The following is a 26,398-nucleotide window of genomic DNA, read 5'->3' as shown; positions in this document are numbered from 1 at the left end:
TCACCAGCCACTAGGAGCGCCACCTCTGGATGAGCATTTTCCTATTTGCGTTTGGCCCTTTACAGCTCATTGAGTGCGGTCTTAGTGCCAGCGTCAGTTTGTGTTGGTAAATAGACAGCTATGGAAAGTATAGATAAACTCTCTTGACACGTACCAACAAACGGGTGTGATCATTCTATTGTGGTCCAAAGTGTCGGGAAACTTTCTGGTAAATTTCTGGAATATTTCCATGGGAAGTTAAGCCCAGGAATTTGGGGAATTTTGCTTAAATTCATCAAAAAGTTAGCTTATAATAGTGAATGTTTGACAGTCTCCTGGAGGGGAAGGAGTCTCTCCAAGAAATGGTCATGTATGTCACAGTCTGCCGATATGGACAGCCCCATCAGGAGTATTCTTGTATGGATGATGTATTTTGGGAGAAAGTGGTAAGCAGCCTGAAACTCCTGAAACCTATAGCAGTAGCCATTGCACAGATTGAGGGAGACAATGCCATCCTGTCTGATGTTCACTCTGCTTGCAGATGTAAGAGAAGACATCCATACTGCCCTGCCCACTTCACTGTTGCTCCAAGCAGAGGAAACTGCAGTTCTGAAATACATCAMAAAGCGTGAAGACTTCTGYCTGAAGCCCATACAYGCCGCAGCGTACATGTTGGACCCCAAGTATGCTGGCAAGAGCATCCTGTCTGGTGCAGAGATCAACAAGGCCTATGGTGYCATCACTACCGTGTCTCGCCACCTTGGCCTGGATGAGGGCAAGCTTCTTGGCAGTCTGGCGAAGTACACTTCCAAGCAAGGGCTTTGGGATGGAGATGCAATATGRCAGTCGTGCCAACATATCTCCTCAGCCACCTGGTGGAAGGGACTTTGTGGATCTGAGGCTTTTTGAGCCTGACAACGAGCCATCCCAACAAGGTTGGAAAGTGACAGTGAAGATGARGCCTCAGAGTCTGATGTTCAAGAGGTRGACATTGAGGAKGTCCAGGGAGAAGATATGGAAGCCTGAGAGGAAGAYAACCAAAGCTTTAGTTTCTAGACAGATGTATGTTGAAAAYGTTKTTGGGAAATGCGATGGATCATTGSGGATCATTCAATATTCCCTTTCTATTGTTGTTCAGTGAAATCATCCCATGTGAAGAGTCAACTCATTTCATTAAAGTTCAATTCATAACTAAATMGTTTTTAAAATTTCTATTGGAAGGATTTAATTATTTGCAAATWTGTCTACTTATGATAAGGTMAAATGTTTATGTTTCTGTCTCCATATGATATGGTAAATATATCCAATGCAAAAAACATTACATTTAAATGGTATTCATATTAAGTTGCAACTATTTCCGTTAATTCCCATATATACCCGTTAATTCACATTTATTCCCGTTAATTTCCACAGAAAGTTTCCAYCTCTTAGTATTTCCCAAAATAAATGTGCAACCCTAGTGGTCCCTGCTGCGTACGCTCAAACCAGTGTGATTTMGAATGCTTATTTAGAACGTCCAGTTTCGATTGACGCAACAGTCCGCGTTTGAGCTGGCCACACTGTTTTTTCACAGAAACATTTTGCACAAACACAGTCCTCACAAAGTTATGTCCTGATTGTGACCAGGTTATTTTTGGATGTAATGTTCAGACATTCACAATCATCCAAACCAGAAAATGTAGGCTACATTAGTCCTAGTGCTAACTTAGGAAAGATTGACGTAACGCAAGCGTTCATATTTAGCTAACTTTCGGCTGACAGAAACCCCAATATGAATTAACTAATAGCAATTACTATTTACAATTCATCATATCACGGGTGAGCTCAGAGTACTGATYGAAATAATTGAGTAAAACACTTTATAAAAACAAAAGTAATCTGATAAAGGGTAGTGTGTGGGTGCCACCATGTTTTTTCTTTTTGCGTCAACCAAAGATAAGGTTTTTAAATGTTTATTTAACCTTTATTTAACTAGGCAAGTCAGTTAAGAGCAAATTCTTATTTACAATGACTGMCTACCCCGGCCAAACCCGGAGGACGCTGGGCCAATTGTGCGCTACCCTATTGGACGTGATGTAGCCTGGATTCGAACCAGGGACTGCAGTGACGCCTCTTGCACTGAGATGCAGTGCCTTCGGGAGACAAGAAGAGGAGACGAGATGAGTTTGGTCTGTTTTGAAGGGGGTGTGTTGTCTACTTCACCTCGTTATATAACATCTTTGGTCTAACAGACGTTTATGTGACACCCAGAATGCATTGTATAATGTCAACAAACATGGCGCAACACATAGCTGKCAAATASCTGAGCCTTATCTCATTGTAATCAGTACAACCTTCAAAAARGTATTTTACACACATCATMGGTSTCCATTAAAATCTATGCAATTATCGGAAAGTATTATTTTTCACCAGTACTGTAAAACTGTTAATACTTTATGCTCCATACATACATACTGTATSCTACAATAGAAACGACAACACGATAGAATACCTCATGAAGCTGGTTGAGAGAATGCCAAAAGTTTGCAAAGCTGTCATGAAGGCAAAGGGTGGCTACTTTGAAGAATCTAAAATCTAAAATAGATTTTGAGTTGTTTTAACAGTTTTTTTTGGTTACTGCATGAGTCCATATGTGTTATTTCATAGTTTGGATGTCTTCACTATTATTCTTCAATGTAGAAAATAGTACAAATAAAGAAAAWCCCATGAACGAGTAGGTGTGTCCAAACGTTTGACTGGYACTGTATATTTTTGATACYTCAAATAGCTAAATGATCCTTGGTATGATCATCTTAAAACAATTCCATATTTTAGCACGAGTCCAATTTGTCTGTAATGTTCCTGTATTACTTTATAGGAGTCCAATTTCCCTGTATGTCCTTTGTCCCCAGATGTGCACGTGGAGGCACGGAAGCTGTCCCAGATGAGCTGCAGCTGTGTGTTTAAACCGTCAGTGTTTGGCGGCCACAGTAGCGGTAGTGGCCAGGACGAGCTGCTCATCCCCGACACGGAGGTCCAGAGACTACATGACTTGGGTAACACTCATTCATGCGGATGAACACACACACACAGACACTCACACTAAGGTTTAACTCTAGAACCGCTAGAGAACGTTGCCTATAGCCTATTTTTGTTTCCCTTACAATAAAAACATTACAGTGTAATCCATTTGATCAACTTTATTTGTAGATTYGATTAGTAATAGAGTTRTAGTAATTAATAAAGTCCAATTACAGCTTCTTTTGACAAAGTAGAAACACAAATGTTTTGATTGTATCGGAGACTTGCGTGCCTTTTTCRCGTGAATCAATCTTGTCTTCTCTTTATGCTTCGTTTCCACAGTCAGCACACAGCTTCGAGGCTTTGTGTGAGCAAGCCCCACAAACAAATCGGTTGCACTGCACACAGTTTTCATGGGCCTTGTTTTGTGTGCCCCTGCTGCAGGTGTCGCATAACCTCTCTGTAGCGGTTGTGTGGTATGGTCTCTCCCAAAACAAGTCCACCCCAATTCCTCTACATCCATGCTCTTTCCGCCGTACGCTCCCTGGGCATACAAGAGTGCAATAAATGCTTACAGTTCATCCTTAGACATGTCCCACATACTGTTTCCTTTTTTGTGCACATGAGCAACAGTACAATCTCTGATGCACTGCGACATCTGCATGTCACATAAACTCATCACTCTTTTCTACCCAAACCGTGCCATCCCTCCCAGACTCCTGTCTCACCGTGGCAGTTGGGATCACCGTATCAGTTGGCTCTGTTCTGGTTTTTCTGSGGCGAGACTCAGGCATCGGAGGCAGAGGCTCGAAGTCAAAATCAGAATCAGATGAAGACTCTTCATCAGCAAGGTCGATTTCAAGCTCAGTATCTGATCCTCCATCCGGGCTCCAAATCTAAATTCTGCAGTATTTGCAATGCTGTCAAAACGTGAAAGAGAATGGTATCTGTAACGACTGTCTAATTCCTCCTCCTCGGATGAGGAGGAGGAGTAAGGGTCGGACCAAAATGCAGCGTTGAATGTGGACATAATGATATTTATTAAAGTAAAGACGAAACACGAAAACACTTTAACAAACTACAAAACAAATAAACGATGTAGACAGACCTGGACTTGAGCACTTACAATATACGAAGAACGCACGAACAGGAACAGACTACATACACGAACGACAAAACGAAACAGACCCGTGTGGTAACATATACGGACACAGGAGACAACCACCCACAAACAAACAGTGTGAACAGCCTACCTTAATATGGTTCTCAATCAGAGGAAACGTAAAACACCTGCCCCCTAATTGAGAACCATATCAGGCAACACATTGCACCCAACATAGAAACACAAAACATAGAATGCCCACCCCAACTCACGCCCTGACCAACTAAACACATACAAAACAACAGAAAACAGGTCAGGAACGTGACAGTATCAACCCGCRAGGCTTGCGGTCAAATTATTAACATGAGTGCCAACGCTGATAAATAGGCATAACACAAACTCATTATTACACTATTGTTGTTCTAAATTTAATCAACCTCTTCACCCTCATCATTCAGGTAGGCCTTATTTAAATCAGATTGTGAAGTAACTTGCACAATTAACTCCCATTCCATCCATTTGTCATTCATTCAGTGGGCTGGCATCGTTTGCTTCGCTGGATAGAGTCAAGGATATGTTTAGCTTTATTCTAAAGGCCTACTGCAACATGTAGCATGTTTTCATTTCCCTTACAATACATTTGATTAGTAATAGAGTTATAGTAAATAAAACAGTTCCATAACAGCTTCTTTACAAAGTAAAATGTAYAGTTGAAGTCGGAAGTTTACATACACCATAGCCAAATACATTTAAACTCAGTTTTTCCACAATTCCTGACATTTAATCCTAGTAAAAGTTCCCAGTCTTAKGTCAGTTAGGATCACTGCTTTATTTTAAGAATATGAAATGTCAGAATAATAGTAGAGAGAATTATTTATTTCAGCTTTTATTTCTTTCATCATATTCCCTGTGGCTCATAATCCCTGTGGGTCATAGAAATTTCCACCAGAGCTGTTGCCAGATAATTGAATATTAATTTCTCTACCATAAGCTGCCTCCAACGTCGTTTTAGGACATTTGGAAGTACGTCCAACCGGCCTCACAACCGCAAACCACGTGTAAGGGGGGGGGGGGGGCTGCTGAGGAGTATTTCTGTCTGTAATCAAGCCCTTTTGTGAGGGAAAACTAATTCTGATTGGCAGGGCCTGGGTGGGTGGGTCTGGCTCCGAAGTGGGTGGGCCCATGCACTCCTAGGCCCACCCATGGCTGCACTCCTGCCCAGTCATGTGAAATCTATAAATTAGGGCCTAATTCATTTCAATTAACTGATTTCCTAATATGAACTGTAACTCAGTAAAATCTTTGAAATTGTTGCACGTTGTGTTTATATTTTTGATGAGTGTAAAATGGCTCTAAATACCTTTCTGTTTGTGATATCAAAATTCTGACAAATGAGCAGTGTAAAATACAAACAGGACAATTCAGGGAAGGAGCAGGACATTGTTTGGAGGGCGTTTTTATTTTATTTACAAAATCAAACGTCAGTGGTCATTGGCCTATGGCGGTTCTAATGTCAATGGCGAGAACCGGTTTATCGAGATTTACTGGGATTTCCCGCCCAATCCCACTCCCTTTTTCTGGGATAAATAATTGTGAGAAACCAGTTAACTATAATAAATTATTTCTAAGAACAGCGTGACATGAAATTGAACTATGCAATGTCTAAATCTGTCTTCATACAGCCTTCTCTGCTCTGCTATCTGCATGATTAATAATAAACGCTCAGGGTAGGGGTGTGTGTGTTATTGTAGCCTACCGTATATACTTACACAAAGTCACCATGAATTCAAAGCTCACGCATTGTTTATGCTGAAACTGTACACACGACCGTGAAATGCAGTTAATACGGTAACTGGCTCCAACTTTTGAGCTATCGGTAAGCCTCAATAGTGTGCGATTGCGGCTTGTGCATCCCATTGGTTCCTGCATGAACCCCCCCCCCCCCACCCTTTGAGCACGCCATCTTCATGCTTGTGTGACACTATTGATTTTCTGTATTTCCCCTGATTGCCAATACGATTAAAACTGTCTCTTATACACATCTAGATGTGTATAAGAGACAGGAGCACGACATGACACGTTTGAATGTGGGTCAAAAGGGAAATAAAAGTATTATCTGAGTTTTCTGGGGGCGAAGGACACTGTCTACCTGTGTCCTAGCAAGCTAGCTACTGTTGTCACCCCGACTCATCTTCTGTGGGGTTTATCGACGGTTGGCATCCAACGTTACGGTGCATTACCGCCACCTACTGTACTGGAGCGCCCCCGCCTCCCTTTGTGTACTTCTCTGGGATATGTGGGACGCTAACGTCCCACTTGGCCAAAAGCCAGTAAAAATGCAGAGCGCCAAATTCAAATATACTACTATAAAAATCAAACTTTCATGAAATCACACATGAAAGACACCAAATTAAAGCTACACTTGTTGTGAATCCAGCCAACATGTCTGATTTCAAAAAGGATTTACGGCGAAAGCACACCAAACGATTATGTTAGGTCAGTACATAGCCACAGAAAAACACAGCCATTTTTYCAGCCAAAGAGAGGAGTAACAAAAAGCAGAAATATAGATAAAATGAATCACTAACCTTTGATGATCTTCATCAGATGACACTCATAGGACTTCATGTTACACAATACATGTATGTTTTGTTTTGTTCAGTAAAGTTCATATTTATATCCAAAAATCTGTCTCACTTGGCAAAAAGCCAGAGAAAATGCAGAGCGCCAAATTCAAATTAATTACTATAAAAATCAAACTTTCATTAAATCACACATGAAAGATACCAAATTGAAGCTACACTGGTTGTGAATCCAGCCAACGTGTCAGAATTCAAATAGGCTTTTCGGCGAAAGCAAACGATGCTATTATCTGAGTTAGCACCATTGTAAACAAAGAGAGATAAGCATATTTCAACCCTGCAGGCGCGACACAAAACGCAGGAATAAAAATATAATTCATGCYTTACCTTTGACGAGCTTCTGTTGTTGGCACTCCAATATGTCCCATAAACATCACAAATGGTCCTTTTGTTCGATTAATTCCGTCGATATATATCCAAAATGTCMATTTATTTGGCGMGTTTGATCCAGAAAAACMCCGGTYCCAACTCGTGAAACATGACWACAAAATATCTCAAAAGTTACCTGTAAACTTTGCCAAAACATTTCAAACTACTTTTGTAATACAACTTTAGGTATTTTTTWACGTAAATAATCGATAAAATTGACGACGGGATGATCTGTGTTCAATACAGGATTAAAACAATCTGTAGCATGCTTTCTGGTCACGCGCCTCTATCTAACAGGACACTTTAAGTGACCCTGATTCAAAATGGCCGTACTTCTTCATTACACAAAGGAAAGACCCTCAACTAATTTCTAAAGACTGTTGACATCCAGTGGAAGCGGTAGGAACTGCAAGCAGGTCAATTAGAAATCTGTATTCCCAATGAAAATCCATTGAAAAGAGAGTGACCTCAAAAAAATAATTATCTGAATGGTTTGTCCTCAGGGTTTCGCCTGCTAAATAAGTTCTGTTATACTCACAGACATGATTCAAACAGTTTTAGAAACTTCAGAGTGTTTTCTATCCAAATCTACTACTAACACCATTCATATCTTAGTTGAATTTGGGTATGCTTTTCATCCAAACGTGAAAATGCTGCCCCCTATCCTAGAGAAGTTAAAAATGGACCAATAGAAGTATTGATAAGGGAATTTACATGTTTAAAGTAATAATAAGAGAATCTGAATGACATTAAGAGTAATGACTAAAGTATTTCACCGTAATAGTTACAGAAGCTTAGACAATGTGTTTAGACATAATACTAGAATATTGTGAGACAGTGGGAACATTATGTTTGTGTGTGATAAAGAGGAACTGACAACAGACATGTTTTGGTACTGTGAGACCAAGGACAGGAGATAAAGTTCCTCCACCCAGGGAGGAACAGATGCGCTTGTAGACTTGTAGGCGCTTGTAGGAGTTATATAAAAGGCTATGCGCATTATAGGATTTTTAGAGCTCTCATGAATAAACTACAACGAACCTTTTGCAGAATCTGAGTCTTTGCCAAATTCTTATTAATTGGTCAAAGCTATAGTGATTGTTATCATCATTGGGATTGAAAATTCTCGTGACAAGTATAAAGAGGGGTTCCTGCAGATATAGGAATGACCACATGCAGTAACGCTCCGAATTGTGAGACGCAATTAAACCCTTCTCATAGGTCTACCTTCTTTTATTAATAAAAAAAATGCCGTCTGTGTGGCAAAGCGTGACAAAAATGAATGCCAACGAGGCCGCATGCAAAACCGAGCCGCTGAAAATCCAGTCAAGAAATTTAGCCTGTTTGAACCAACAATCAACCGGTCACGATCGCCACAATCTAGGCCACCTCTGAGGAGGCCGAGAGTGCTTTCTCAGTCTGTGCTTTTTGAGAGCCCACTTCAGCAGAACACTTTTTAGTTGAACAGGTGCGGCCTATATCCTATGCAAATTGTTTTGTTTGTTTGTTTGCTACAGGGTAGGGCTACCAGGTTATTTTACGTCGCCTATAGTCCAAGTTTGTGTGTAGAATGTTATTCTGCGTATGTTTGGCTGGTCTTGAGAATCAGTCAGCTATAATTACAGTTGGGCCTACTTACACATAGTTAGGCTTACTCTGTTTCTGACCAAGTCTGTTTTTCATGTTGAAAAATAACGCAAAAACCTCAAATTGAAGAAGCAAGTTTTATGAAAATGTTCGTTTTTCTGTCCTGAATAAAAGTCAGAATGGAAAAGAATAATGGCTGGGTCTTCACTTGTTTATTGAATTTTATTATATAGTCAATGTTTATATATCCAAGAGCTCACATTTCATTTATTTTATGCTGTGACTAAATACATTTTTTAAAACAAAACCTTCAGAGATGATCATATACTTTATTGCTAGAAAAGGCCTACCATAGATTTTTATGCTAACGAATGATAATTAATGGTAATAAGTAAATTGTTAGCTTTTATGTAAAATATAGCCTACCTTAGAATGGCACATGTTTCGCGGCGGGTTTAGATTTGGGGGCAATTGATCAACCGTAGTGCTATCCATGGTGCTATCCGCTACAGCTTATCTCTTTGATTAGCGGAAAATCAAATATGTTCCCTCTGACAAAATCACCACAGTAAGCAAAGTAAAAACAGCCACAACCTTCCCAAATTCTCCTGATAGCAATGAACAAGGAGAGAGAAAAGGACCAAGCTGCATCRTTCAGTCAAAGCTAGGCTACAGCTAATGTAATTTTCACTAGACCGTATTAACCCCATAATATTTTACTAGTCGGACAACAATGCTTCAAAGGCCTGTTAAAACTAGGCTACATCAACGAAATAGTGTGGTGACTTCGAGAGCACTTTGAGTTGGTTAAATTGCGACAAATACAACAAGAAATCGTTAGATTAATGTGTATATTTCTCCATTTATAGTGGTATAATCATGTCAGATTTTTTTTTCACTGGTCTTCCGGTTTGAACGGGAATAGCGGGAGACTMATTTAACTAACACTCGCATCAGTGTTATCAGTGTTGTATTTTATGATGACATTTATTTTATCACCCATTTTGTTTGGCAGGTCACAAGGAAGTGATGTTCATCCATACGTACTACAGCCATCTCATGGAGATCCAGTCTAGGATGGAGCAGGACACTTCTCCAGAAGACCAGAGTGAAAACACAGGGTCTGGTTTCCTTACACCTTCAATTTGACATAGTAGAGAATGTCATCCAATACAATGAATGACCATGCTTTGACATAATTATGGTCAACTTTTCAGATCCTCCAGATCTTTTGGGGAATTAAAATGCTACACCTACATACAGTATGGAGAATACAAAGGGAATACATTATTGGATCATATCTGAATACAATCTTTATCTACTAGAAAAATGTATAAAATGTTTACACTTTACACTTCAGGTAGTCTGATCTTAATCGGATAAGATCTGATTTTGGTTGCCAACAAGCTCACATGAAAGGAAAGGCCTAAAGGTAACATCTACTCTATTATTGCTCCCCGCAGTGTCCACCCTGGTCGCCTGGCCACTGCAGTCATCTCAGCCACGGTTCGAGACCCCTCCAAGGCCCAGAACATCCCAGTGGCCATCCACTATACTTTGTCCTCCTCGCACGTGGTAAGATCAATGTCTGTATCCCAAATGGCACCCTATTTATTTTATAGTGCACCCTATTACCTTTATAGTCCTATGTGCCCATGTCAAAAGTACTGCTCTATAGGGAATAGGGTGCCATTTGGGACATAGACATTACTATATATGAAGGGGATAAAGCCCACTGCTACACACTAGACTACTGCCTGCATGCTGATTCACACTATAGGGCCAACCTGAACCATAGAGTACTTACTGGCTTGGATATTTTCATTTCACATTGTCCTTTCCAGCTCTGCTCCAGCAACTATGGTGATGAGTAACCAGGCCAGCCAGTGCGGCTTGGCTTGGTTCGGCTCAGTAGTGTGAAATGTTATGTCCTGCAAAAAAATAAATATTTCCTGCAATTCTTAGGATGTAACGAATTCCAATCCGTACAATATGTTCCAATTTTGTAAGAGCTTAAGTATGGGTGTGTGGTGTAACGTTGATGTGTATATATTGTGTCTAGTGGGTGGTTCTCCTCCTACAGTTTTTCTTAGGCGGGGTTGCCAGATTCTCAAGAACCCCAGAATCTTTGGGTTTCACTAACAAATGGTGCAATTCAAACCAATCATGGTCATTTTTACAGTGGTTGGAGGTGGTTGGGAACAGGGTGAAGTAATGGTTGAGGGAAACATAACGTTGTTATAGAAACTCTACAATACAGTACGTGTCTTTGATTTGACATCTATTCACAAAGTAAAGAGTTGGCCCAGGTCTTTCTAGTAAGTTCCCTGGCCCGATTCCGTGTTGCTTTTGGCGCGTCCTGTCGAAGGGTGCGAGGAGAGAGACTGAGAGAGAAAGAGGGTGAGAAACATCTGTTTCTTGTTCTAGGTGGAGTATTCGCAGCGAGTCACGCCTGTTTGCGTGTTTTGGAATTTCACCCTAATGTAAGTATGACCACACAGTGCAGCTAAATCAGACGTCCCTAGAGTACATGTCAGTAGCGATAAGTCATAACATAACGTTGCGTAGTGTTTGTATGTATGTATGTATGTATGTGTGTGTGTGTGCGTGCGTGCGTGCGTGCGTGCGTGCGTGCGTGCGTGCGTGCGTGTTTGTGTCATTGATTTCTGGGTTTTTGTGCCACAGGATTGGGAATTCCAACGGCTGGTCCAGCGAAGGTTGCAGGGTGACTCACACGAGCTCTGATGTCACTTCCTGCTATTGTAACCACACCACCAACTTCGCCGTCCTGATGAATTACATGGAGTCCAAGGTAATGAATAGCATGGTTGTTCCACCAATTACATGCCATTTGAGTAGTGTAACTTGGTGAGGAAAAAAAAAATATTTTAACATTCTGTCAATAAGAGTACGTTCAACTTTATAAAAAACATGTTTTACCATCTCAAGAGGTTAATAAAAGAAAAAGAATAGTTCGTAACTGCCAAATAAAGTAACAGGGTTGACCGTAACAATATTGACCGTAACAGTGTTGACGATTTCATCTTAAATCAGCCATAAATCCCCTTTTGACAGGCAGAATGGAAGCTTGTTGTGTGAATCAGGGAAGGGCAATTGAATGCAAGCTTCACATTAYTTTTGTTATTGTTAAAACATTTCTAGCCTGTCGATCTATGGGTAATAGGGTTGATGTGTTAYGCTCAACCCACTCAGTTTTCCACCACAAAACACCAGAAAACTGTCAAAAAGAGTAGAACCAGCTCACCTGCTTTTACACTGTGATTTGACTACTAGATGTTCAATGTTTCTTTAGAAAAAATATATTTTAAAAGGAACAGTTTCAGTTCAGTTTATGTAACAGGGTTGACTTTTTTTTGTTCTCTTGAAATTAATCCCTAATCACATCAAATACACTGAACAAAAATATAAACGTAACATGTAAAGTGTTGGTCCCATGTTTCATGAGCTGAAATAAAAAATCCCAGAAATGTTTCATACGTACAAGAAAGCTTATTTCTCTAAAAATGTTCTCTCAAATTTTGTTTATATCCTTGTTAGTGAGCATTTCTCCTTTGCCAAAATAATCCATCCACCTGACAGGTGTGGTATATCAAGAAGCTGGTTAAACAGCATGATCATTACACAGTTGCACCTTGTGCTGGGTACAATTAAAAGGCCACAGATGTTAGAAGTTTTGAGAGAGCGTGCAATTGGCATGCTGACTGCAGGAATGTCCACCAGAGCTGTTGCCAGATATTTGAATGTTCATTTTAATATCATAAACTGCCTCCAACGTAGTGTTAGGGAATTTGGCTGTACGTCCAAGCGGCCTCAAAACCACAAACCACGTGTAGCCACGCCAGCCCAGGACCTCCATATCCGGCTTCTTCACTTGTGGAATCGTCTGAGGGTGGGTGGAGAGGAGGTGCTGAGGAGTATTTCTCTCTGTAATAAAGCCCTTTTGTGGGGAAAAACGAATTCTGATTGGCTGGGCCTGGCTCCCCAGTGGGTGGGCCTGGCTGCCAAGTGGGTGGACCTATGCCCAACCATGGCTGCACCCCTGCCCAGTCATGTGAAATCCATAGATTGGGCACTAATTTATTTATTTAAATGGACTGATTTCAATATATGAACCGTAACTCTGGAAAATCTTTGAAATTGTTGCGTGTTGCATTTATATTTTTGTTCAGTATAAATAATAATCTTCAGAAAGACTTTGTCAAAGCAACAACATACACTACAGTATCAGTCAAAAGTTTGGACACACCTACTCATTCAAGGGTTTTTCTTTATTTTTACTATTTTCTACATTGTAGAATAATAGTGAATACGTAAAAACTATGAAATAACACATATGGAATCATGTAGTAAACAAAAAACTGTTAAACAAATCAAAACATATTTTATATTTGAGATTCTTCAAGGTAGCCACCCTTTTCCTTGATGAGAGCTTTGCACACTTTGTGGTAGTGTTATGTTTCAGTTCTGATATCTCATCAAAGAATTTTGTACACATGCACACACACGCATGCATGCACGCACAACTCCAGCAACTGGTGGATTTGTAGCCAGGCCAGCGTAGTTCAGCTCTGCTCTGCTTAGTAGGGTATTATTTGTTGTGTCAAGTATTCCTCAAATCAAGCTCATCTAACGTCAGTCACTTGCACTTATTGCCATCAGACTGTTGCAAACTCGTATTGTGCCACATTGCCCAGTAGATGTCACTGTTAGTATGGAGAACCATAGGCCTCAGGCCATGTAGGAGTTAATCAGCTATAATATAGACTCGTTCCTAGTGATCAGTACTCAGTGGATGATAACAAGATTTGTGTGTTGACTGTGTTTTGACTGGCTTGTCCTACTGTGTGTATGCGTGTGTGTGCTTTTCTCCCTTTCTCTCCCCAGTGGACTCAGGAGGAGGAGGATATTTTGACGAAGCTGACGTTTATCGGCTCTGGGGCCTCTCTGTGCGCGCTGGTGGTGACCTTGATGCTGTTCACCGTGCTGGAGTGAGTGTTTTATTAGCCAGTCGCCTAGCTGCTACTTTAGAAAAAACACCACCACTGTGAAACTGGGAAGAATTTGAGCCAACATGGCCTCATTGGAGACATTGGGTCTCTAACTTAGCTTCATCCTCCAAAGCCAGCATGGCCCATTTCTTAGTCAGCACTCACTGGATTATGATATTTTAGCCATGCAAAAGCAAACAACATTTACTTAAAGACAGTAAGAGAAAACAAACATTGTAAGCAAGCCCCTTTAAAAGCAATCCATCAGTAGCTACATTCACAATTAAACCTGACTTAACAGCAGAACTTCTCAACAGTAAGTTGCCACATCCAGAGTTCGGGCTTCTAACTCCATTTGAATTTATTAAATTCAGGAGATTCATTGAAGACATTTCTCATTATTTCCAATGAAGAGTTGTCTGAATTGAAATGGAATCGACCCCAACCCTGGTCAAACCAGCCAACAACATACCATTGGAATCATATAGATACAATTACTAGAATGGGATTTCCCATTCAAGTCAATGTCATTTGTTTCAAGTAAAATTGTCATGATCTCAAGGACTTTGTCCCTTCTAGTAATTATATTTCTATGGTCGGAATCCTGCCTAGTCATCACTGATGCTTTGCTTTAGAAGTATTTAACAGTGCTAATCGAGTTATTAGTAGTGTCTGTGTGTGAGCACACACTGAAGGTTTATGGTGGCATTAAAGGGCAGCAAATTAACTCATCAATGTAGATCCAAATCAGCATGGGATTTGGAATAGCCGATTGGTCAATCGGCTATTGTTGGGAATAGCGGGAATAGGCGACTAGACAAGGAGATTTATGAGCCAGTCACACCTAAATCATCCCAGACACACCCGATGGCACACAGATGAAAACAAGAGATGGCTGGTTATTCGCCCCTACTTCATTTGAATAACAACAAAATGACAGACCCACACTTGGTTTGCTATAAAGCTGTGGATGTGGTTGGAGAAATCACAGAGTGAGCCTTTAAAGCCATTCTATTGCTGCTATTACTTTCTTTCTCAGACATTTTGAAAGTATACATGTGAAATGTGTAATTATTGCAAAGATAGTTGATTGGGGTTTTATTGTTATGCCGTCCTGTTATAATATAAATGTTTTCAACACTAAATCTTTTGATTCTGTCCAGCATTCCCAAATCGGATAGGACGTCTATCCACAGGAACCTGTTCATTGCGCTAACCTGTGCCCAGATAGTCCTTCTCTGCAGTGGCTCAGCTGTCAACAACAAGGTAGGCTAACCATCTTGGCTAACTGTGGTGCAAAATAATTAACGTTACAGTCAGTTAGCTACGGCACCTCTCTTTGCTAGGAAACCGCTACCTCTGAAACGGATAGGGTGGCTCCACATTTTGTGACGTATCCTCTTACAAAGCGTATTGGTCTGCCGTGTTGTTTATCTGACCCTTGACCCTGTCAGGTGGCCTGCACCCTGGTGGCGGCCCTGTTGCACCTTTTCTTCATGGCTGCCTTCAGCTGGATGCTGGTGGAAGGACTGCTTCTCTGGAGCAAAGTGGTGGCGGTCAACCTGAGCGAGGACCAACACATGAAGTACTACTACCTCATTGGCTGGGGTATGACACAGAAGAACAAGAGAGAAGAAGATTACTCTTATTCGTCCATTGAGCAACAATGTCTTTTCCATATCCCATTCTCCCCAGCAGACATACTGTACACATACACTGTACATATACTGTACAGTCAGGTCCATAATTATTGGTACCCTTGATAAATATGAGCAAAAAAGACTGTATAAAATAAATTATACAAATACTGAGCTATATTGTATGGGGAAATTATATTATTTTATACTAACACAATTTCTCTGAGAAATATATATTTCTTTCCAGATTCTTCCTATCCTTCATCTGCTGTTATGGACTGCCCTCTTCAGTTCAAACCACAGGTTTTCAATGGGGTTCAAGTCCGGAGACTGAATGTTGATTTTGTGGTAAATTAACCATTTCCTTGTGGATTTTGATTAATACTTGGGGTTATTGTCTTGCTGGAAAATCCACTTGTGGCCTTCTGTCAGCCTCCTGGCAGAGGCAACCAGGTGTTTGGCTAAAATGTCCTTGAATTGAAGAGGGCAGTCCATAAGTGCAGACGAAGGATATCAAGGATCTGGAAAGATTCTGTATGGAGGAATAGTCTAAGATCCCTCCCAACTTGTTCTCCAATCTCATGAAAAAGTCTGTGCCATTATCCTCGCAAGGGGAGGGTGCAGGAGTATTAAAAACGGGTGCAAATAATTTTGACCCCCATCGTTTGAGATTTTACTTGTTAAACAAAATATCTTTCTCTGAGCAATTGTAATAGTTTAAAATAATATAATTTCCCATTTGTTTTAGCATACAATATAGCTCAGTATTTGTATTATTTATTTTGTGTACCTGACTGTACATACACAAACACACACATACAGAAAATACACACACACACACAGGAAGAACTGATCTTTCTTGCCCAACTCTCATTCCCTCCCTCTCTACCAGGTCTGCCAGTGCTGATAGTCACCATCACCCTGGCCTCTGCSTCAGGGAAGTACTCTGCTGATGGCCACTGTTGGCTCAGTGTGCAGAACGGGGTCATCTGGGGCTTCGCAGGCCCTGTCATTTTCATAATTATGGTGAGAACACGTGTACACACGCACATTTTTTTTGCTCGCATTGCAATGTCTGAAAGCATTGAAAATACACCGAAAACATCCCAAATACATAATCTATGCAGCTAAAATCTACAATGGCATGTAAAAACAAGTTGACATTAAGGTTAAATAAATTATTCTTTCTCAATTGACCTAATTTTGCTAACCGTTACATTAGACAAAATCAAGAAGTGGTCATGAAAAATCTTGAATTATAGCTCACTTTGCCAGCACTGAGTTAACGCGATGTTTAATGTTGAATGTTTTTATCGTTTGCCAGCCCTAATTATTACCCCCCCCAAAATTTGACAAATTTAATTCTAACAGATGACAAAACAATGTCTTAGATACAGTAGGCCTTCTGAATACAAACAGTGACCTCTCACATGACTTGCACATTCTAACCAATTATGTACTGCATTTACACTGTCGAAATGTATGTGAATATATTGTATGTCTCTGTCTAACCGACAGTGTATGTGTGTCCTCTCATCAGGTGAACATCATGGTTCTGATGCGGGTGGTGGTCATCACCATCTCCACAGCCAAGAGGAGGTCCGTCATGCTGGCAATGGATATTAGTCCTGTGGAGCAGGCCTACGAGCAGATCAGGTATGCGCCACACAGGGGCGTACTTTCATTACAGTCACTGCCACTGGAATGGACTACTACTAGGTGGTAGATAATACTAATGTAGTTGTTCTATGTCTTTGCAGAAGTTCCATGGTTTGAGGTTGGTTTTGTAATCTGGTTAGAATTAGTTTTTAACATTGTGCATAAAGCCAGCAGGTATAATACTTTATTACTTGTTATAAGCATGTATGGGGCATTATAATCTCTTATGCAAATAACTCTATGTATATGATGCCTCACTGCATTTTTTTTGTCTTACAAAACATTATGGACATCTGCTCTTTCCATGACATGGACTGACCAGGTGAATCCAGGTGAAAGCTATAATCCCTTATTGATGTCACTTGTTAAATACACTTCAATCAGTGTAGATAAAGGGGAGGAGACAATTGAAACATGGATTGTGTATGTGTGCCATTCAGAAGGTGAATGGGCAAGACAAAAGATGTAAGGGCCTTTGAACGGGGTATGGTAGTAGGTTCAAGGCGCTCAACAGTTTCCCGTGTGTATCAAAAACAAGGACATCCAGCCAACTTGACACAATTGTGGGAAGCATTGGAGTCAAAATGGACCAGTATCCCTGTGGAACGCTTTCAACACCTTGTAGAGTCCAATTCCCTGACGAATTGAGGCTGTTCTGAGGGCAAAAGGGGCGGGGGTGCAACTCAATATTAGCACGGTGTTCCTAATGTTTGATATACTCAGTGTTTTAACTGCGTTTGCAAGATTTGAACTACACTGCAAGAGGTGAGGTAGAGTAAAGTGTATGGTGTGTTGGTATTTCCCTTTGTTGTTTCCTTTTCCCTTTGTATAGGATACAGTGTGTGAAATTTGAGTGGAATTATTCATTCACTGAAGTGCTGTTTACAATCTATCAGTGGAAATCATTTCAACGTGTAAATGTTTTTCCTGCAACTCAGCTGCGCTGGTCACAATAACAACTCTGTGGAGGAGGAATATCAATGTTGGTGTTGAGCGTCAGCCGGGCCAGCCCGATGGCAGCCAGAGTGGAAACTTAAACACATTCCTCCGCTGAATAAACTAGAGCCCTCGCCAGCCCCACAGCTGGTGCGGTTTAGCGGTCACCTGAACTGGAAGGTAATTTCATCCTAAACAGAATTAGGGAGCGATTTAGTGTGGAAATTGTCACAATATGAGACTAACCAGCCGCCCCTGTTGTGCTTGGGTCGACCCTCCTGCCAACCTGCCCTATTTGGCCTAGTAGGGAGCCAACCACGTCCAACCAAGCCCATAGCGTTGCGCACTGATCCGATCCAGAATGGACGGGGAGTTTCAGTGTGAGGTGCCTGGATAGGGTGGGTAATGGGGAAACTGTCTACTAGCATGGTGCCCAGTCCTTCAATTTGTGTCGATTGGCTTGTGGTTGCTTTCTCTCAGGGCTGCAGTGAAAGCGGTGCTGGTGCTACTGCCAATCCTGGGCCTGACCTGGCTCTGTGGCGTCCTGGTGCCCTTCTCCATAGTCATGGCCTACATCTTCATCTTTCTCAATTCACTGCAGGTACTGGCCACATACTTTCACTTATCTAAAAAAACGTATCATTCTTTCTGTTGTTCTTATTTTTTTCACCCATTCTGTCTCTTTGTGTTCTCTCTCTTCCTCTCACTCTTTCATTCATTCTTTGTCTTTCTGGTGTCCTCTTTCTCTCTCTTCCTCTCCCTCAGTTCGGTGTTATACACGTATGACCGTATTTGGATGTGTAGATTATTCGCTATAGGCCTATTTCAATGGAGGCCTACCCAGTAGAGGGACATACTGATTTGTAGATGTTGATTGGAGAATTAACAAGGATTGCAAGACCACTAACCACCAATAGAGATTGAAGTGGCTCAAGTTTCAGTTGAGACCGTTGGTCTTTGAAAGGCCTCTGGTTTTGCTGTGAGTGAATGGGGTGCTGTATTAGAACCAAGCTCAGAGATTAAAAAGGGGACACAATCAGTATTTGTGGCAAATACGTTTTTTTTTTAGGGACTCTCATTTTACCATAAAAAACACCCCCATCGTTTTTTATTTTTTTTATCRGAAAGCATTTTACTATTATGCATTCTCGTGATTCTCTTATTCTGACTCTGAAAGAGAGCAACAAACTCTCAAGGTTTCAGTTTGTGTTTGTTGTAGACAAGGTTGACTTTGACAGGAAATGAGTAGCACTCTGCTTGTGTTAAACAGGTGCTTCTGTTTTTCAGTGAAAGTTACAAAATGGTTTCATGAGCTACTACAGAATTTACAGGATGGCATCTTGATTGTCAATTGTGTTAATGTTAACTTTTTTTTTTTCAGCTATAAAAAAACATATAAAAACGTATTTTATTTACAGTGAACAATTTACATAATTTCAGTCAAATTTACCACATCGTATCATGTTTTTGATATTGGATTCAGTAGTCATGTAAATCAAATATTTTTTTTAACAGTGAAATAAGGTATTTTTCTCATTACATTTCATAAATATGACACATACAACATTCTGAAACCATGAATACGTATTTTCTTATGTTTTATCTCAGCAGTGTACCCAGGAGTTAGCCTACATTTTACTTCCGACCCATAATTAACATCGACTTGAGAAATATCGGTTTTCACATGAAAACATTAATTCCAGTGTAACTTAATTATCTTGCTTGCCTGTGAAAATAGGACAGAGAGAGGGAGAATAATGTAATGCTCAGAATGCGGTCTACCCTGGTGTGCAGTACTCACACTACTCACATCCTGCTTGGCAATTTGTAGTCATCTTTAATCAGTTGTATCTTTAATTGAGCCGTATATTTAACAAGAAATCAATAGAGATTTAGCCCGAGTCAGATCATTAAGAAAGCCCTCTCTCTTTCTAACTATAAATAGTTATGTTTCTCCCACATCTAATTACATTTTTTATCATAACAATAATTAATGCAGGCTATCTTAGTAGTTGGGGTGGAGTAACATAGCTTTGATGGACGGCTTCCACTTTAACAGTAAAGTAGAGCCATAGAAACAACTTTTCCTCATAGTTTTTCCTCTGAGCCCTGCTATAAGCAATAGAGCAAACTGAATGAAGAAATGAATTCGAGTCCTTCAAGCTTCCGTACCTCACTAACATGCAACATGACTCCTTTAACATCGTATTATTCACGTGATCGCATAGCAGAGTAATTATAATATTTTTATGTCTATATTCGTGACATAATTGGAGCATTACAAAKATAACATATACAGTTGAATTGCTCAGGTACAGGTAACAAATGCACAACTTTCTGGTCAGGACAGTGTTTTTAACTGCCTGTGTAATATTAAAATAGGCATGTTTGCGGTTTAGATTTGATGTTAGCGGTCATCATGCATTGAGAAAATCATCCTACACATAATCACTGTCTGTATTTATCGCACCAAAAGTCCCAGCCCATGTTTATCGTGTCAATCTTAAATACGGCAATAAATAGCACTAACCTGCACCTTTTTATAATTCACCAGTCAAGTAAAGATTTTTTTATGTGACAGTGTGAGTGAGTACCTTTTGAACAACTTCTATCAATGCTAAATAATGAAATGAAACTAAATAAATGAAATGGCCATCCAAATGGGAATATATACATTTTTCAAATGACTGCTTATTGTGTGGGGTCAGACTGGTCAACAACCCTCGCCTGAGGAGGAATTAATGAAGTGACGGGGCACTCCGTGTCAGTTGGTGTGGCGATTGGGGCCCTATAATAGCCAGCTGCTCCTGAATTCCGTAATCGTCCCTGCTTTAAAGGCTTTGACTCTAGAGAATAGGGCCAGACCACCCCTGCTATGCAGAAAACTAGTCCCCCGTTGCTAACCGTGACCTGGTATTCAGCGTGTTGTCCCTTATTAGATATACCTTGTTATTCGGTATACAAGCCTAATCACTTATTCGATTATTGCTCTTCAACTAGAGTGTCACTCATGCATTGCATAATTCCTCAAGTATGTCTTTCAAGTATATTGTTCAGTATTTTGGGACTGTTAAAGCTGAAAATGTCATAGATCACTATATACTAGATATTTTCTCCGTATGCTTTGAATTCTTATCAAAGAATTACGACTTCAGAGGGTGGACATCCGGTGAAACAAGAAGTATCATACATATAGAAAGCATTTTTGAAAGTATTAATTGCTTTGTTGGGAATTTGCGTATCCAGCTGGAATGCCAGCTATTGATGTAAGCTGTTTGGAATCCGAGGCTAGAGTTGAGTCTTTGATTCGATTGTCGCCATCGCTCTGTTTTTAGTCTTTTAGGAAGTATCGCATTTGTTTGATGGGCGAGGGGACGGAAGTCAACACAATTTCGGTGAGTCACAGAGACGGTTCTCAGCACTAGGCCCAGTGCAGAGGAAACATCCTGAGTGCTTTCTGTGATCTTCTAATTGTACTGAGAGTCTTTTCGGCCCGGTCTTTTCCACTGGAACATGAAGAAAATAGACGTCCCCTGTGTACAATTTAAAATGGATTCATCTGTTTTCCTGATGATTTCCAGGCCCATGTGGTGCCCCCTTTCCTCTCTTCTCTCTTGCATAGCTCTCTCTCTCTCTCATAATGCAAGCAAGGCTCAGGCTTTGGAGCAAATTCTTGGGAGCCAAACCATTTATCTTGTTTTTGCAAGTTTTTCGATGTATCTTCCACGTTTTTTGCACCCACTTTTTGTGATACATTTTAATTTGGTGTCATCAGTGAGACTACTTGATGCATAACATAGGCCTATATTGCTCTCCAGTTCTGCTGGAGATGTATCTAACTACAGTATATCCTCGTTCAAATGACATTGATTTCTTGGCGAGGAAAAACCTACTTGAACATTATGAAATTCTAATGGCCCCCCCATAAAGATGATGAAATGCAGGAAATACATAATAATGCACGCAAAACCTCAAGTGATTCCGGCATGTGATAAAAAGGGACGTTTTAAGGACGTTTTTTTATTTGTGGCTATTGTATTTTCAGTGGGGTGGCCAAAGCAACGTAACGCTTAAGCTGCTTGCCTTTACTGTTAAATCAATAAAACAGATAATGTTGACAAGCCTTTTTCATCGCACTCCTCCCCCCTATTGGGTGCTTGACAAGATTGTTTGAGTATTTACAGTGTTGTTGTTCTCTCTTCTTTTTTTTGTTGTTGACAGACATTAACCGACCGTGATAAACAAACGAGCAAACGCGATCATGCATTTTCTTCCACACCAAAAACTTCACTGTATTTCATTAAGGTTAGCTCACAGACCATTTTTTTGTTCTTTTTTCACTGCAACATCTGGGAGTGTGTGCGTGCGTTTGTGTGTGTTTGTGTGCATGTGCGCATATATGTGTGTATCTTTGTGTGGTTTTATACCCTAGCATTTCCTGATATGTCAGTTTTGTTGTCGTTGTTTTCGACTCATTTGATGTTTTGCATTAGGAGCAACAGCACATTGTTTGGTAGATTCTAAATTTGCTCAATTTTTGGAAGCACCCATTGGTTCCGATTGTATTTACTATACCATGTAATTGGTCCTTGGTATATATTATAATATACTGAACAAAAACATAAACGCAACATGCCACAATTTCAGATTTTATTTTATCAGTTCATATAAGGAAATCAGTCAATTTAAATAAATGAATTACGCCCTAATCTATGGATTTCACATGACTGGGAATAAAGATATGCATCTGTTGTCATAGATACCTTTAAAAAAGGAAGGCGCGGGGATCAGAAAACCAGTCAGTATCTGGTGTAACCACCATTTGCCTCATGCAGCGTGACACAGCTCCTTCGCATAGAGTTGATCAGGCTGTTGATTGTGGCCTGTGGAATGTTGTCCCACTCCTCTTCAATGGCTGTGCGAAGTTGTTGGATATTGGTGGGAACTGGAACACGCTGTCGTAGACATCGATCCAGAGCATCCCAAACATGCTCAATGGGTGACATGTCTGGTGAGTATGCAGGCCATGGAAGAACTGGGACATTTTCAGCTTATACGGATTGTGTACAGATCCTTGTGACATGCTAAAACATGAGGTGAAAGCCGCGGATGAATGGCACGACAATGGGCCTGAGGATCTCATCACGTTATCTCTGTGCATTAAAATTGCCATCGATAAAATGCAATTGTGTTCATTGTCCATAATACCATAACCCCACCGCCACCATGGGGCAATCTATTCACAACTTTGACATCAGCTAACCGCTCGCCCACACAACGCCATACACGTGGTCTGCGGTTGTGAGGCCGGTTGGACATACTGATTCTCTAAATTGACATTGGAGGTGGTTTATAGTAGAGAAATGAACATTCAGTTCTCTGGCAACAGCTTCCTCAAGACTTGAGACATATGTGGCATTGTGAAGTGTGACAAAACTGTGCATTTTAAAGTTGCCTTTTATTGACCCCTGCACAAGGTTCACCTGTGTAATGATCATGCTGTTTAATCAGCTTCTTGATATGCCACACTTGTCAGGTGGATGGATTATCTTGGTAAAGGAGAAATGCTCACTAACTGGGATGTGAACACATTTGTGTACAACATGTTAGAGAAATAAGCTTTTTGTGCGTGTGGAACACTTCTAGGATATTTTATTTCAGCTCATGAAACATGGGACAAAATTGGTTAACTGTACATTTACTTTTACATTTTAGAGTGATACAGTATATCGAATAGTTTCATCGATATTTCATTATGTCCCATTCATCTGAATTAAGGTAGTGGGAGAGTCCTACAATAACCAAATTACACATAAAGACAAAAAAGTATCAATTGGCCACCAAACTCCCTCATACACTATATATACAAAAGTATGTGGACACCCCTTCAAATTAGTGGATTCGGCTATTTCAGCCACACCCGTTGCTGACAGGTGTCTACAATCGAGCACACAGCCATGCAATCTCCATAGACAAACATTGGCAGTAGAATGTTCTTACTGAAGAGCTCAGTAACTTTCGACGTGGCACTGTCATAGGATGCCACCTTTCCAACAAGTCAGTTAGTCAAATTTCTGCCCTGCTAGAGCTGCCCTGGTCAACTGTAAATGCCGTTATTGTGAAGTGGAAACGTATAGGAGCAACAACGGCTCAGTCGCGAAGTGGTAGGCCACACAAGCTCACAAAATGGGACTGCCGAGTGCTGAATCACGCAGCGTGTAAAAATCGTCTGTCATCGGTTGCAACACTCACGACTAAGTTCCAAACTGCCTCTGGAAGCAATGTCAGCACAAGAACTGTTCGTCGGGAGCTTCATGAAATTAGTTTCCATGGCCGAGCTTCCGCACACAAGCGTAAAATCGCCATGCGTCAGCTGGAGTGGTGTAAAGTTTGCCAACATTGGACTCTGGAGCAGTGGAAACACATTCTCTGGAGTTGAGTCACGCTTCACCATCTGGCAGTCTGACGGACGAATCTGGGTTTGGTGGATGCCAGGAGAACGCTACCTGCCCGAATGCAGAGTGCCAATGATAACATTTGGTGGAGGAATAATGGTCTGGGGCTGTTTTTCATGGTTCGGGCTAGGCCCCTTAGTTCCAGTGAAGGGAAATCTTAATGCTACAGCATACAATGACATTGTAGACGATTCTGTGCTTCCAACTTTGTTGGTTTGGGGAAGGCCCTTTCCTGTTTCAGCATATCAATGCCCCTGTGCACAAAGCGAGGTCCATACAGAAATGGTTTGTCAAGATCGGTGTGGAAGAACTTGACTGGCCTGCACAGAGCCCTGACCTCAACCCCATTGAACACCTTTGGGATGAATTGGAATGCTGACTGCGAGCCAGGCCTAATCGCCTAACATCCGTTCCTGACCTCACTAATGCTCTTGTGGCTGAATGGAAGCAAGTCCCTGCAGCAATGTTACAACATTTAGTGTAAAGACTTCCGAGAAGGGTGGAGGCTGTTATAGCAGCAAAGGGGGGACCAACTCCATATTAATGCCAAAGATTTTAGAATGAGATGTTTGGTGAGCAGGTGTCCACATACTTTTGGTCATGTAGTGTATATCCCTAGAATATGAGAGGATTTTAACTCCTTCCCGGCCGTCTTTATGAACTTGTGGACCATAAATACCACCATGCCTCATCTGTTCTCTTATCAAGCTGGAAATAAATAGCATGGAGGGGGGGCTTCACTTGGCCATAAATCGCCGACCCTCCGTCATCCAATCTCCGTGCAATGTCATTCAATAGCTCCCTGCTATCCATTACCTGGGCATAATGGGCTCCTGGCCATGCATTGTCCGTCGTATTATTAGCCCATAACTTCTAACTATCAATAACTTTTGAGTGCAGTGGGAGCAAGAGAGAGAGGGGAGGAAGGGAGAGAGAAAACAAATGGGCTGGGGTTTGGAAGTTGGAACTTTGTGAGTTTGCTCATTGTTAATAAGTGTAGAGGAAACTACAATATTAGTTAAAGAATAGTTGTTGCTTTTAAAGTTGTTGGTGTTTTAAGGTTTTGTTTTTGTGCAGCAGAGGTTATAAGGCATTTAAAATGTCTGGTTTTGAACCACAAGAGGGCAGTGTAATTTCAGTCCTTCAAGTTCTTACTATTATAGTGGGGAAAATATGATGAAATCAGTAACTGTTTTTACTTGTGCACTTTCTTGTCAAGCTTTTTAATTAGAAGTTGCTGATGGTGACAATAGCATTTACATTTCCTTTGAAATTAATAGTCCGTTTCTGGATAGAAATGTAATTCCAAACGCATTCAACAGCACTTCAGAAACGGTTTACTTTTTAAATTATGTTTAATGCTGAAGGAATAGATTTGATAAACTCATCTAATTATGAGATTGATTCGTAATTGATTCGTTGTCGAATTAAGTTTTAGCATGTTTAAAAAGGCTACTTTCTGATATTTGAGATAATAGATATTTCCTAAACCTAACATCTTATTTTTCTGATTAAAATATGTTGTATTCCCTGTGCGTTCTGTCAAAATTATATTTTAATTTAATATGTGGTGTCATATATAATATATTGTCATTTCTCATGATGAGGTTTCTGAATAGCCATATGGTGTCGAAAGAATCAATATCATTTGTGCTTTACCATAACATGATTGTTGCTAAGTCAAAGATGACACCCAATCAATTCATCAATACTGGTTCTATACACATTGGCTGTCCAAATGGCATTTTAGAAGCCAATGGAACAAATTACATTTAAAAATAATAATATGAATTTTAGCCAACATGACTGCATTTACACAGGCAGTCCAATTCTGATACATTTTTAACAAGTTGGTCTTTTGTCCAATCAGATCAGCTCTGAAAAAGATCTGATGTGAAAAGATCTGATGTGACTCGTCAAAAGACCAATTAGTGGAAAAAATATCAGAATTGGCTGTCTGTATAAACACAGTCTTAGTAGTCAGGAATCAGGGCTTTGGGCTTTTTGGAAGGACTTTTTTTAT

General features: G+C 40.5%; 1 protein-coding gene across 2 annotated transcripts in view; it reads left to right on the top strand.

Annotated features, from left to right (window-relative positions):
- Nucleotides 1–26,398, top strand: part of LOC111975330 (adhesion G protein-coupled receptor D2) — a 147,866-nt gene that overhangs the window by 27,779 nt on the left and 93,689 nt on the right. For both annotated transcript variants that reach the window (XM_024003550.3, XM_024003549.3), the window contains 11 exons: nucleotides 2,871–3,014; nucleotides 9,695–9,800; nucleotides 10,143–10,254; nucleotides 11,107–11,162; nucleotides 11,365–11,491; nucleotides 13,585–13,688; nucleotides 14,852–14,954; nucleotides 15,143–15,296; nucleotides 16,218–16,351; nucleotides 16,866–16,981; nucleotides 18,401–18,521. In XM_024003550.3, the coding sequence (XP_023859318.1) occupies nucleotides 2,871–3,014; nucleotides 9,695–9,800; nucleotides 10,143–10,254; nucleotides 11,107–11,162; nucleotides 11,365–11,491; nucleotides 13,585–13,688; nucleotides 14,852–14,954; nucleotides 15,143–15,296; nucleotides 16,218–16,351; nucleotides 16,866–16,981; nucleotides 18,401–18,521 (1,277 nt within the window). The remainder of the gene's footprint in view (nucleotides 1–2,870; nucleotides 3,015–9,694; nucleotides 9,801–10,142; nucleotides 10,255–11,106; nucleotides 11,163–11,364; nucleotides 11,492–13,584; nucleotides 13,689–14,851; nucleotides 14,955–15,142; nucleotides 15,297–16,217; nucleotides 16,352–16,865; nucleotides 16,982–18,400; nucleotides 18,522–26,398) is intronic.

This window comes from Salvelinus sp. IW2-2015, linkage group LG16 (genome assembly GCF_002910315.2).
Source record: "Salvelinus sp. IW2-2015 linkage group LG16, ASM291031v2, whole genome shotgun sequence".
In the NCBI taxonomy this organism is placed as follows: domain Eukaryota; kingdom Metazoa; phylum Chordata; class Actinopteri; order Salmoniformes; family Salmonidae; genus Salvelinus; species Salvelinus sp. IW2-2015.
The sequence above is the reverse complement of the archived record's forward strand: the minus strand, read 5'-3'. Positions and strand labels throughout refer to the sequence as shown.